At 38.2% G+C, this 12,644-nt stretch overlaps 1 protein-coding gene across 3 annotated transcripts in view; it reads left to right on the plus strand.

Annotated features, from left to right (window-relative positions):
• PKIB (protein kinase (cAMP-dependent, catalytic) inhibitor beta) overlaps positions 1-11,917 on the plus strand; it is a 65,989-nt gene extending 54,072 nt beyond the window's left edge. For all 3 annotated transcript variants that reach the window (XM_014533761.1, XM_005858943.2, XM_014533760.1), the window contains exons 2-3: positions 7,084-7,260; positions 10,698-11,917. In XM_014533761.1, coding sequence (XP_014389247.1) covers positions 7,092-7,260; positions 10,698-10,765 — 237 coding nt within the window. In that variant the 5' untranslated portion in view covers positions 7,084-7,091 and the 3' untranslated portion in view covers positions 10,766-11,917. The remainder of the gene's footprint in view (positions 1-7,083; positions 7,261-10,697) is intronic.
• Positions 11,918-12,644: the final 727 nt, after the last annotated feature.

A 12,644-nucleotide genomic window follows, 5' to 3' on the forward strand; every position in this document is an offset into this window, starting at 1 on the left:
TTGAGTTGAATTCAAATACTTCCTTCCTTAAGCTCCAGGAGCTTAATAAAATAAGAACACAGGATAATGGAGTCAATGATGGGAAAGGATAACGTGAGGAATAAATGAGACTGGAGGAACATTCTCAAACAGGAAGGGCTTGAGGTAGGTGGGGGGGTGGGGGGAGTGAGAATGGCTCCTTCTAATCCATGCCAACTCCTCTCAATTCTGATGCTCAGAAAGATAGAAATGAAAAGGTGGAGGGTAAAGGGCAAAACTATGTAAGATGTAAGTAGGAAGGATGCTTTCTATGGCTTCTAGCCATTTAGAATTATGCTCATTTAAAGGAAAATTGAAAATATTACTCTGTATCCTGGAGACCACCCACTGCGTGCATACACACACACACACACACACACACACACACACACACCCCAAGATAATGTACTAATAAATTTGAAGATTGAGCAGGGTGAGTCATGCTCATGGTGGAAAGAGTGCTGTGGGAACTTAGGAAAAACTTTGACACAAACTGGCTGTGCTATGTTAATGTATCCCTTAAGTATTAGGGTCTGGAAGGGTACACTATAGGGTCCTTTCAAATAAAAAAATCCTGCAATAATGGGAAAAGTTTTATGGTCCTTTAGGGGAGTTGCAGGAGGTCAAGGAAGCCCTGTGACAGCCTAACTGCCAACAATTCTTTATGGAGGGTGTGGATTAAAGAAGTTTTTCTAGCAGGAAACTAAAGTAGGATGACCAGTTAAGTGTGACCCTCATACTCAAGGGGGTTACATAGCATAATGCAGTTAATCTTTTTCTCATCTTTATTCACATCAGTCCATATTGTTATTCTGAGTGCCTTATCTTAGTATAACAACTGTCATTGTGCTGGGAAGATATTCAGATTTGTTCATTACTTTACCTGGAAGATTGTGGGAAAATCAATTGGCTTTGCATTTTGAATTTTGTAAGTTTAAGCTGTCAAAAACTTTCTGTGGTAAAAATCACCTCCTTGTACCTACCAATTATATGTTGAGGGGTCTGTTTAAATTATCAAGCAAGAACCTAAGCTTGAAAAAAATAGGTGGGTCAACCAACAGAAAAAAAGGTAGGATTTCCTCTGGCTTATGCTTGAAGCACAGCAATGCCATAATATGAAGGGATTTTTAAAAAAAGGAAGGTATCCATGTTAAAAAACTAATTTCTATAGATGTACACACATTCTATGTAAGCTCTATTTAGCCTAAAATGGCCTCACTACTTAAGTGAATAAGAGTTGTGTTAAAGGACTCACATTTTAGAGTGGAGACTTTTACTTGATTTGCAAAGAATAGGTTTTGAGTTCAAAAAAGGTCACTGAAAAGATCACAGTGTGTTTGATCTCACCACACTGTGCGTTCCTCTTTGTAGCTTGTGAGCCTTGCACAGGCCTGGCACTTAATTTCATAGGAGCTCGATACATGGTGACTGGATAAGTAAGTAATTATCTGCTTCTGTCGGTCCGTATTAAGAGGCAATTTTTATAGTTTTTTGTTTGTTTGTTTGTTTGTTTGGAAGAGGTTTGTATGTTCTAAAGAGAAGATCATTCAGAAGAATGATCTGTAGGCAGAGAACTAAAAAAAACATAGCATACAGTATTAAGATATTAAAAGCAGGAGAAGCAGTTATCAGCCTAGACCCGTGTATGTCTCTATTCTTTCTCTATCTTTTGGCCACGAGGAACACCGACTTTCCAAGATGCATGTTCTTCCTTCTTTATTTGTTACTTTAGTATTTTTTCAGATAGCCTGACTCAAACCCCCAGAGAACTAATTTAGCGGGTCAGAAGTTTATTTCCAGTTCTACATGCAGAATAAGTAATGATTTCATTGTGGGAGATGGGGTACGTGATATGGATCCAGAGTAGGAAAAGCAGTATCCACCTCCTCGCAGGCTTCGCTTCAAGTAAGAAAGCTTCAGAAAAGAATGGGTGTGAGCCCAAAGGATGGGCTGTCTCTGTTGGGAAGGAAAGAGCTTGCAAACCCTTCTGTTTGTTTTTAAGTATGCTTATCACTTAATAACACACTTTTCTTAGCAGGCTCTATTGAGCCCACTGAGAGCTGACTAGTGATTTTAAAATCCTATATAATAAAAGCGTAGTATGCAAATTGTCCCCTCTACTGGAATTCTTCCAGGAGTTCTACCAGGGGGCGGGGCGGCCAGGGGAAGGGTGGGAGGCCCTGGCCAGCGGCTGCGGCAGGTGGCCAGGGAAGGGAGGGAGTACCCAGCCAGCAGCTGGCAGCTGCGAGGGACCCTACCAGTGCACAAATTTCGTGCACTTGGCCTCTAGTGTGTGTGTGTGTGTGTGTGTGTCCTCCAGTGTTCCATTTAGCTTAACCATCTTTGTCTTCTTCTGTGGTGCAGCCATAGCATTTTCATTTTTTCAGATACTGAGAAGATGCTGGAATGTGTGTGTAAACATGCCTGTGTAGCAGTGTTTTGTTAAGCCATTCTAAAATGTGTGTATTTCAATAGAGGTGGAAGTTTGTCCCAGGTGATGTAAAGCACATTACCTTGCTGTGGGCATCCAAGGACTTCTGCAAAATCTCCAAATGTCCAAGTGGTTTCAGCTCCTGTAATCAGCCGCAGTTGACAAAGCAGAACTCATCCAAATTTCTCTGCTAATTCTGTAGAAGAAAAGGGAAGAGTTGTCAGTGAGTCAGCTGCCTTGTTTAGCAAACAAACATAGCTTTTTAAGCCCAGAAAATTACAAGAACCTGCAAGTTATCTCTATTTTGTTTTTCTTATCAGTGTTTCCTCATCTTTCTATATGCTATATACTTTTTCAATGTCACAAAGCACCTGAAGAGAGCAATTCTCATATACATATATATCATCCCTTTAAAAAAAGTCAAGCATAGGCAATTACGGTTGCATAGGATAATAACAGACAAGTAAGATGAGTATTTGGAGGACAGAGAAGCTTTTAGTTAGAAATAACGCTATTTTTTGTTAAATTGCCAAAGTGTTATTTATAGAACCTTTCTGTGCTAGAATATCTGTGTATTCATAATTTTGCCAGGTAAATGTTTTAATTCTTTGAAATCACAAAAAAGTAACATATGCTCATTATTGCCATCTAAAATATATAAAGAGGTACTGAAAAATTGTTAATATTCTCCTTGTTCTCACATTCCCAACTAGGATTTTTATTCTATTTACAAAGTTGGAATTACATTATATTCATGACCCCCCACACACACACTGTAAATATTACTTTTTAAATTTGCTTTGTTTTACAAGGTGTCAAAGACACATCTCTGTGGATAGATCTAATTGGGTTTAATACATTCCTTACAACAGCAGGTAATAGAATCCATACAGCTTTTTCAGACTCATTTTTCCTTCACGGCTTTCAGATTATTTTCGATGCTGTGATAAGCCTCCTTGTGATGAAAAGAGCTCAGTTTAGAATCACCCTGTGGGTTCCAATGCCTGGCCAGCGACCTCTAAATCACAGACACCTTCTGTCAGGAAGGTCAAGTGCCTGTCACTGTAGGGGCTTCCTCCTCACAGCCCCGTGGGAATGGGCTGGCGGAAGTGCTCGTCTCGTGGTGGAGCATGGCATCCTGGTCACTCCGTCCGTGTGGCTCTCAGAGGAAGACGGTGCCAAGTGGGAGTTGGGAGGTGACCCAGGCAAGCTCCAGAGAAATGGGCCTGTGGCTTAGCCTCCCTGCACGTCCAGTTCGGTTTTTTATCTGAAAAGGGTAGTTAGTGAGTTAACGTTGACAAACATTTGGTTTTGTGATGAGCTTGTTTTCTAGCATCAATTTATAAAAAAGGACTAATTTAGAAAAATTATAAAGGCAAAAGCAAAAACTTCCAAAATAGCAGCCAGCAGCAACGAAACCTTGACATCAACGTGGAGGCCAGCATCCCTTCTTCCATGTGGATGACTTATTCCCAGCGACCTTTTGGAAGTTTTCTTTCAATGCACAAATGCTAACCCAGGATTCTTTTAACATATCCCCTTTTGCTGAAAAGAGTCTACCCATTTTTATTTAACATAAATTATATAGTATATAATTATTCATCTTATCTTTGTCATTATCTTTGATTTTTTTAATATATATTTTTCTTGATTTCAGAGAGGAAGGGAGAGGGAGAGATAGAAACATCAATGGTGAGAGAGAATCATTGATCAGCTGCCTTCTGCACACCCCCTACTGGGGATGGAGCCTGCAACCTGGGAATGTGCCCTTGACCAGAATCGAACCCAGGACCCTTCAGTCCACAAGCTGACGCTCTATCCACTGAGCCAAACCAACTAGGGCTTATCTTCAGTTTTAAAATTGGGACTACCAGGCCAGTAATAAGGTGTTCAAGCTGAGCATAGTTCACTTATTTCTAGTTACACAGGAAGATGTTTCACAGAAAGAGTAGTACATATTTAATCATGGTCATGGCTTCTGAAGTGATGGAAATTGGCTGAGGACAGAGTGGAGGCCTGTAAATGGTCTGTTTCTAAACTGGTGTCAGGTGCTTCTCACAAGCTAGAGATCTCACAAGTAGAGAAGACATCTCTAATTGAAATTCATGCATCATGGGGGTGGTCACAAGATAACTAAACATTTATATATATACTAGAGGCCCGATGCACGAAATTTGTGCAGGAGTAGGCCTTCCTTCCCCCGGCTGCTGGCACTGGCTTCCCTCTGGCACCTGGGACCCGGGCCTCCTCGCAGCCCCAGCTTCCAGAAGGATGTCTGGAAGGATGTCTGGTCTAATTAGCATATTATGCTTTTATTATTATAGATTTTTCCTATTTAAAAGCAATGAAGGGCAGAATCTAAAGTAGCTGTTTATACATATCTCAGAGACTTGGAAAGCTAATTTTGTGGTAACCCACATCGTCCTCTTTCAGAGTAAGCTGAAACTAGATGCTAGATTAGCAGCTGTGCAACTCTAAATAAGTCACTTAACCTCCCTGTGCTCCAGTTTCCACATCCACATAGTGAGGGTGATTCCTCACTACCTTGTAGGGTTAGTGGGAGGTTTAAGTGAGAATAATAGACATGAAAATGTTCATGCAGTATTAAATAAATGCTGGTTTCCCTCTTAGAAAACTTAGGAGGTTTTCCAGGCAGAAGATATTTCTTGTTAGGATTAAAGTCGGCACACAGGAGAGTGGTATAGTAAATAAAACTTAGTGAGACATGAGCAATGATGCCAGTAATCAACCATATGGTTTTGTAGTTACAAAGAGTTTCTATACCCTTCATCTCGTTAGTTTTTCTGCAAGAATTCTCTGACTGAGTCAGGCCATTTTTTTTATAGTGACTCAGAGAAATTAAATGGATTAACCAATATAACTTTGTAAGCCAGGAATGTTCTTTTTGAATAATAGTCCAGTGCTCTTTACATTAACTTGTACTCTTTCAATGCCAGACAGTTGGCAAATATTAAACAATTAGAAGTCTAATTGAGCTCAAAATTGTGTCTTAAATTATAGAATTGTTCTCAAATTTTCCCTAATTCCTAGAAAAATGAAACTGTCTGGAGAAGTAGCCTAGTTACTCCTGGATTCCCCAGGCCAACACTAAACTCAATGTGCATGCTATAGGCCCAAAAGAGTTGCATTTTTAATATCAAATGCACATATTGTGTGACTGTTTCCCTTCATTTCTAGCATTTCCTGAACTGAAGCTCACTGATTGGAAAGGGCTCTCTTCATGAAAAGTTTGATTTGCTCTGTGTATATAGGCCAATGTTCACAGATTTCTACCCTCAAGAGCCACAAGTGATGATTATCTCCATCCTTTGGTTGATACTCCGCACATTCTGTGTTGTTATCTGTGCTTGCATGGTTACCTTCTTTCTTCCCTTTGAGAGTACAAGTCCCCTAAGAACAGAGAATGTGTCATTCCCCTGCACTCTCAATGCCTAGCTGAGGGCCTAACATTTAATAGCTTCTCAGTAAATTCTTGTTCCTGCTCCTGCTGCATTTGCGATACTGTTCGGTGTTGACTTCTTAGGATAGATTCATCAGGAAGCATCATATGATACAGAGAACATTTTAATGGTTGCCAGAGGGGAGGAGAGTTGGGGGCAGGGGGATGGGTGAAAAAGGAGAAGGGATTAAGAAGTACAAATTGAGGTTACAAAATAGTCACGGGGATGTAAAGTACAGCATAGGAAATATAGTCAATATTGTAATAACTATATATGGTGTCAGATGAATACTAGTCTTACTGGGGATCACTTCATAAGTCATATAAATATATAATCATGTGGTTGTACACCATGAACTAATATATTATTGTATGTCAACTGTAATTAAACATTTTTTAAAGGTGAAAAAAGAAAACATCATATGAAATAGTTTTAGAATAAGCAATATCGGCTACCTCTCTCTGTATAGTGAATGATCTCTTGAGAACCTTTTCGTAGAGACTGACAATTGCTGGGAAGGTGAAGGATGCTTTAGGAAAGCGCTGGGAATTACCGTGTCCATTTGAAGGCAAGAAAAGATCAAACGAGTCCTACCCTCCCCAACAGAACATGCGACATTAAAAATTAGGTCTGAGAAGAGCACAGAGAGAAATACACAGCTGTCCCTGGGGGGTGGAGGGGGAGCCTTTGAGATAAAGTTGAATTTCTTATTTCTAAAGAGTAGGAACAGCGTGTATTTCGTTTGCTCCTCACAGATTATAGTGATTTGGTTTTAGGCTGAACAAACACTCAAAGCAGATCCTGGCAGGCAGAGTCTGTTTGGGAGTGGCCAAACAAGTCAGTGTTCATTTCCTTCCCAGCCCCCTTTGGCTGATCCTGCCATAGAAAAGCAGAACAAAAGGCAAGAGGTTGCTGCACCCTAAAACATGCAAGTGGCTCTTTTGGCTCAGGGGTTATTTTTAGCAATCTGGCTCACACTGAGAACTTCCTGCTCTACTCTGTGCAGATGGAAACTCTGGGACCAGAACAGTAGACGTAGATGCAGGGTGTGAGCAACGATTAGATTCCCAAGCCTGTTGTGGTTTTGAGCCAGCCATGCCTCCCAGCCACCATGGTGAGTGTTCACCTCGGAATAGGCTCATCCTCTTCTTCACGTGCACATTCTATTTGTAGATGTTGCTATGAGGACAGATTCGCCGGAAATGACTGATGTGGAGCTTGGGGTCGACAATTTTGCATCTTCAGCAAGGGCAGGCCGCCGGAATGCCGTCCCAGACATCCAGGGTTCAGAAGGGACAGGTGGGACTTCCGAGTTGCCCGTCAAACTGGAGACCCTCTCCATAAAGGAAGGTAACAGTAAAGTTCTCTTAAATTCAGCAGCACTTCTCTCTGAAGCAATTCTTTCCTCTGCAAGTCTCCCTGTTAAGTACTGGTTTCTCCTACTGTTTACTAAAACCTTTCATCTTTTGTGTTTATGGTTAAGTAGATTTTTCAGGCTTTTCGAAAGTGGACAGTTTCATCTTTTTGTCTCCTGGTGTTTTGTATGTGGAAACTGAGCATTTATGTATTCATTGGATGTGTATTGTCACACACAGAGCTGGTGATTGGGAGTAAAAGGACAGCACATATTATCCTTTCCCTCAAGGAGCTTACAAAATTGATTGAGAAGTTCTCAGAAAGAACATAATTTCTCTTCTGCCACCCACTGACAAATCACTTTAGGAGCCTCTGCTTCACTGCACTAATTTTTTAAAATATATGTTTATTGATTTCAGAGAGAAAGGGAAAGGGAGAGAGAGATGGAAACATGGATGATGACAGAGAATCATTGATTGGCTGCTTCCTGCACACCCCACACTGGGGATCCAGCCCGAAACCGGGGCATGTGCCTGACGGGGAATAGAACCTTGACCTCCTGGCTCATAGGTCAACACTCAATCACTGACTGAGTCACGCCGGCCAGGCTCACTGCAGTATTCCATAAGCTTGGCTATTTCTCTTAGAGGAAGTTTATTATCAACTAGAGATGAGATCTTTAAGGCATTTGTATAAAAGGTGATCAGACTTCAACCAGTAGTTGAATTAAGAGAGAGAAAAAAAAAAGAGCTGTCAAGCAAATGAAGGAAAATCTTGAGTCTTTCTCCTCATGGCTTACATACAGCCCATCTAGCTTTTGCAGAGTTTAGTTTTCTGAGACTAAATATAATAATAATTTCAATAAAGGTCTATAAAAGTCCCTTCATTTGAAAACATTCAAAGAGGTTAAAGATAATTTCAGTTCCAAGTCATTACCAAAATGCCTGTGTCATGTGCCCTATTTTTTAATTTCTTTTTTAAATTGAATTTATTGGGGTGACATTGGTTAATAAAACCATGCAGGTTTCAAGTGTACAATTCAATAGCACATCATCTGCATATTGCATTGGCGCTCACTACTCAAATCAAAATCTCATTCTGCCACCATTTGTTCCCCCCTATACCCTCTTCTGCTATCACCACACTGTGGTCTGTGCCTATGTGTGTTTTTTTCTTCTTCTTAATCTCTTCACCTTTTTTACCCAGCTCCCCAACCACCCTCCCCTCTGACAGCTGTCAGTATGTTCTCTATATCTATGCTTCTGTTTTCGTTTTGTTGGTTAGTTTAATTTTGTTCATTAGATTCCACATAAGAATGAAATCATATGGTACTTGTCTTTCTCTGACTGGCTTATTTCACTTAGCATAATGCTCTCCGGGCCCATCTATGCTATCACAAAAGGTAAGATTTCTTTCTTTTCACAGCCATGTCATATTCCATTGTGTAAATGTGCCGCAGCTTTTTTACCCAATCATCTACTGATGGGCACTTAGGCTGCTTCCAAATCCTCACTATTGTTAATAGCACTGCAGTGAACATAAGTGTGCATATATTCTTTCAAATTAGTGTTTCAGGTTTCTTCAGATATATTTCCAGAAGTGGAATCGCTGGGTCATCCCATTTTAGATGTCAAGGTAGACGTGTGTGTGTGTGTGTGTGTGTGTGTGTGTGTAGAAATGTATTCCTGGTGACAGTGAAGAATGAGAAAGCTAGAAGCTTCTTCACATCTACCCCATTAATGGGAGCCCCAGAGAAGGCTCTTAGTTCTTTGCCTCAAGAGGTTATTTACTACCTGGTAAACTTACAAATGTTCCTGGTTTGATTCCCATGAAATAAACATGCCATTGTTAGGCCAGGGGCTATGGACAGATCCTGGAGTCCCATGGTTACCTCACCTTTTTCCAAAGGTCACTGCATTTCTCATATGGGACACTACAAGTAAAAGTTACGAAGTATACACATAAGCCCTGGCCAGTGTGGCTCAGCTGGTTGGGTGTCATTCCGTGCATGGAAAGGTTGCTGGTTGCACATTCCCTGGTTTCTGGCTCAATCAGGAGGCAGCCGATTGATGTTTCCCTCCTACATGGATGTTTCTCTCTCTCCCTCTTCCTTCCTCTCTCTCCTCTAAATAAAAAAATCTTTGTTTAAAAAGTATACACATAAGATGAAAAAAAAGATGGAAGAAATAAAAGAAATAAAGTAAATATGTTTTTTTGGCTTTTTAAGTTTGAAAATGCCATATACAATAGACCTCCCTTATCCACAGGGGATATGTTCTCAGACTCCCAGTAGATGCCTGAAACCACAGATATTACCAAACCCTACATATACTATGTTTTCTCCTAAATATTCATACCTACGGTAAAGTTTAAATTATAAATTAGGCACAGTAACAATAACAACAATGACTGTAATAAAATAAAACAATTACAACAATATACTGGAATAGAATTATGGGAATGGCTTCGGGGCCATTTTAGCTAAAATAAGGGTCACTTAAACATAAACACTGCAAAATTGCAACAGTCCAGCTGATAACCAAGACAGCTACAACATAACCAACGGGTGGGAAGCATGTATGTTTAGCCTGGAGACACTGGACAAAGGGATGAATCATGTCCCAGGTGGAACAGAGCAGGATGACATGAGATTTCATCACAACTACTCAGAACAGTGTGCAATTTAAAACATGTGAATGTTTATATCTGGAATTTTCCATTTAATATTTTTGGGCCATGGTAACTAAAACCACAGAAAGTGAAACCGTGGATAAGGGGGGACAACTGTATGATTATCAGAACATGATGTAGCTGTTGACTGGGCATCCCCAGCTAATGAGGTAGAGAAGTTACTTGTTAATATAAAAGGTCTAATTAAAGTTTATAAACACACACACACACCAAAATACATGTTGACATTACTCAGTTAAGGTAACGAAAGCTAATATACTGGAAGAGAGTTAGTAGTCTTCATCGTTTTATATTCTGGTCACTAGAGAAACTATTATCTGAAAGAATATTGCTACTATTTTTATATGATTCGTTAAATCGTTTTGAAATAAAGTCAAGGGTATCAACTAAGAAACTTAAAGTACTAAAAATATAGTCACGAGATGTTAAAGAATACACAAAAGGAAACGCATCTACAGAGGTAGATGGCATAGACAATGTTTTATTAACAGAGCTATAAATAACTGGATTTAAGGCCTATTTTCTTTTTGGTTAGCTAAGTACAGATATTATTAAGTGTTTAAAAATTAGTAGTTTCCAATTGCTAATCAAAAAAAAAGTTGGGGTCTGACTTTTCTTTGTGTAGTTTTCATGTCTGGACTGATGGCAAAGTATGTCTTAATCAAGTAGAAAATGACTAGGGTGCATAAAGGAAAATCTTAACATATTACATATATGAATGAAAATTATTTATTTTTTAGATGTAAAAAAGAAAGATGAAGGAAAAACACAAGACCAACCGGAAAAGCCCCCAAATGAAGGAAAATGAAGGCTCATAACCTATCAAGAGTGCTGAATTTCTGCAAGGTGAAAGACTTTAGGGGTTCTGCTTTCCTGAGATGTTCGATCTGGTAGTAACCATGGTAACATTGCAGCCCTAAGCAACATGTGTGTACTAGATAATTTTGTTGTGATGCTACTCACTTGGATTGCAACCATGATGTCCACTATAGGTTATTAAAAGGCAGATTACATCCAAATTGCACCCAAGGAAAAGATTAAGAATGTATGGTCATTTAAATACATATCATTGTCTATAAATCCAATAAAATCCACTGTTCTCTTTTAGATTTATTTAGCCAGATGTGGTTTTAATTCTGTTTTTATGGTAGTAGATAAAACATTTAAACCAAACACCACTAATGTATGGAATTTGGAGGAATTTATGGTGGGCTTTTTTTGTTTGGTTGGTGGTTTGTTTTGGTAAGAAGGAATAATAGGTCAAACCACAAGGATAGAATGTTTTTAACTGGGTTTTTTTTGGTCCCAAACCCTAAAAAGATTTAGAGGAAAAGTGTAAAACCTTGACAATCTGAACATTTCCAGGATGTTTTTGTCTGACATACATTGCTTCTAGTCTATGCATATTGTGATTTTTCATGTGGACTCTTAAGATGCAAAATTTGTGATCAATTGTTTATATGTAATATGCCTATTAAATGAATTTTATTATCTTCCTTAACTTGGTGTGTGTATGTGTATGTTTTTATTTAATGTGAATTATGCAAAAACACTTTATTACTTGCTTTATAGTCTTTTCTTATTCTTCGGGCTTTCGGGTATATATGACTTGTTTCTAAAGTAATTTTCTCAGACTTTAATTTTTATATCTTTCCTAAAGTAGGTAACATAAGAGTAGGCACTTAAATATTTGAAGAATGAGGTGGGTATAAATAGCAAAAATACTTGCTTTTAATATATATTTAAGTATGTTTTAAAATAAACAAAACCAAAGCCTTAGTGAATGTTGATTTATTAGACATTTTAGGAAAAGAATAGAATTCTGAATTTTAAAAAAAATTACCAATAAATTATTTTTATTTTCAGATATATATGCATGCAGTTTTACCTTATTTGATTGTAACTTAGGCCATGTCTGTATACAGTAATCAAATAAACTCTTTCACTGTTAAATCTGTTACCCACACAAGTCTCCTTCGTTTTTATCTTCTAAAGTATACCAGGTGAAAAATGACAACACATTTTTTAAAATTTGTTGACAATGTATTTTAAAAGAGGAAATTAATAATCTGTGTGATATAAAACACCTCCTGATTATTATTTATGAAGTTTATATTTATATCTAATGTACACAAAAGGGTAGATTTCAAAGAACCTGATTGTTTTAAATTCTCAAATACAAATTTTTCTTTATAAATTAATCAAAAGTACTATTTTAGGTGTAGCACTTATTTAATATTCAATAAAATATATTTTAGCCATTAAAATGATATTTCTGAGTTGTTTAATAACACAATATTATATAGGGTGTCCCCAACAATGTATATACATTTTAAATGCTTATAAAGTCAGTGTTTATTAAGATACAGTTCATTTTCAAAATTTAAAAGAATCTACAGAAATGAATAAACTTTTTTGTCAATGCCTGTTTTCAAACTGATGACCGTTCTGGTCCAGGCACTGCTGATAACGGGACAGTGGAATCACAAACATCAAGAATCATTTCTTTTGGTATTTGTGCACTCACTTCGTCAACGGTTGCTGGTTTTGTACTGAAGCATAGTAACCTCCATCTTGTATAAAAACTGCTGTTTGAAATTCTCTGCTATTGTTAGATAGTCCCTTGTTCTGTAAACTCTGTCATTTTTAGACAGTCTCTTATTCTATAAAATAATTTTTAGTTTGAA

Source organism: Myotis brandtii, unplaced genomic scaffold (genome assembly GCF_000412655.1).
Source record: "Myotis brandtii unplaced genomic scaffold, ASM41265v1 scaffold123, whole genome shotgun sequence".
Classification (NCBI taxonomy): domain Eukaryota; kingdom Metazoa; phylum Chordata; class Mammalia; order Chiroptera; family Vespertilionidae; genus Myotis; species Myotis brandtii.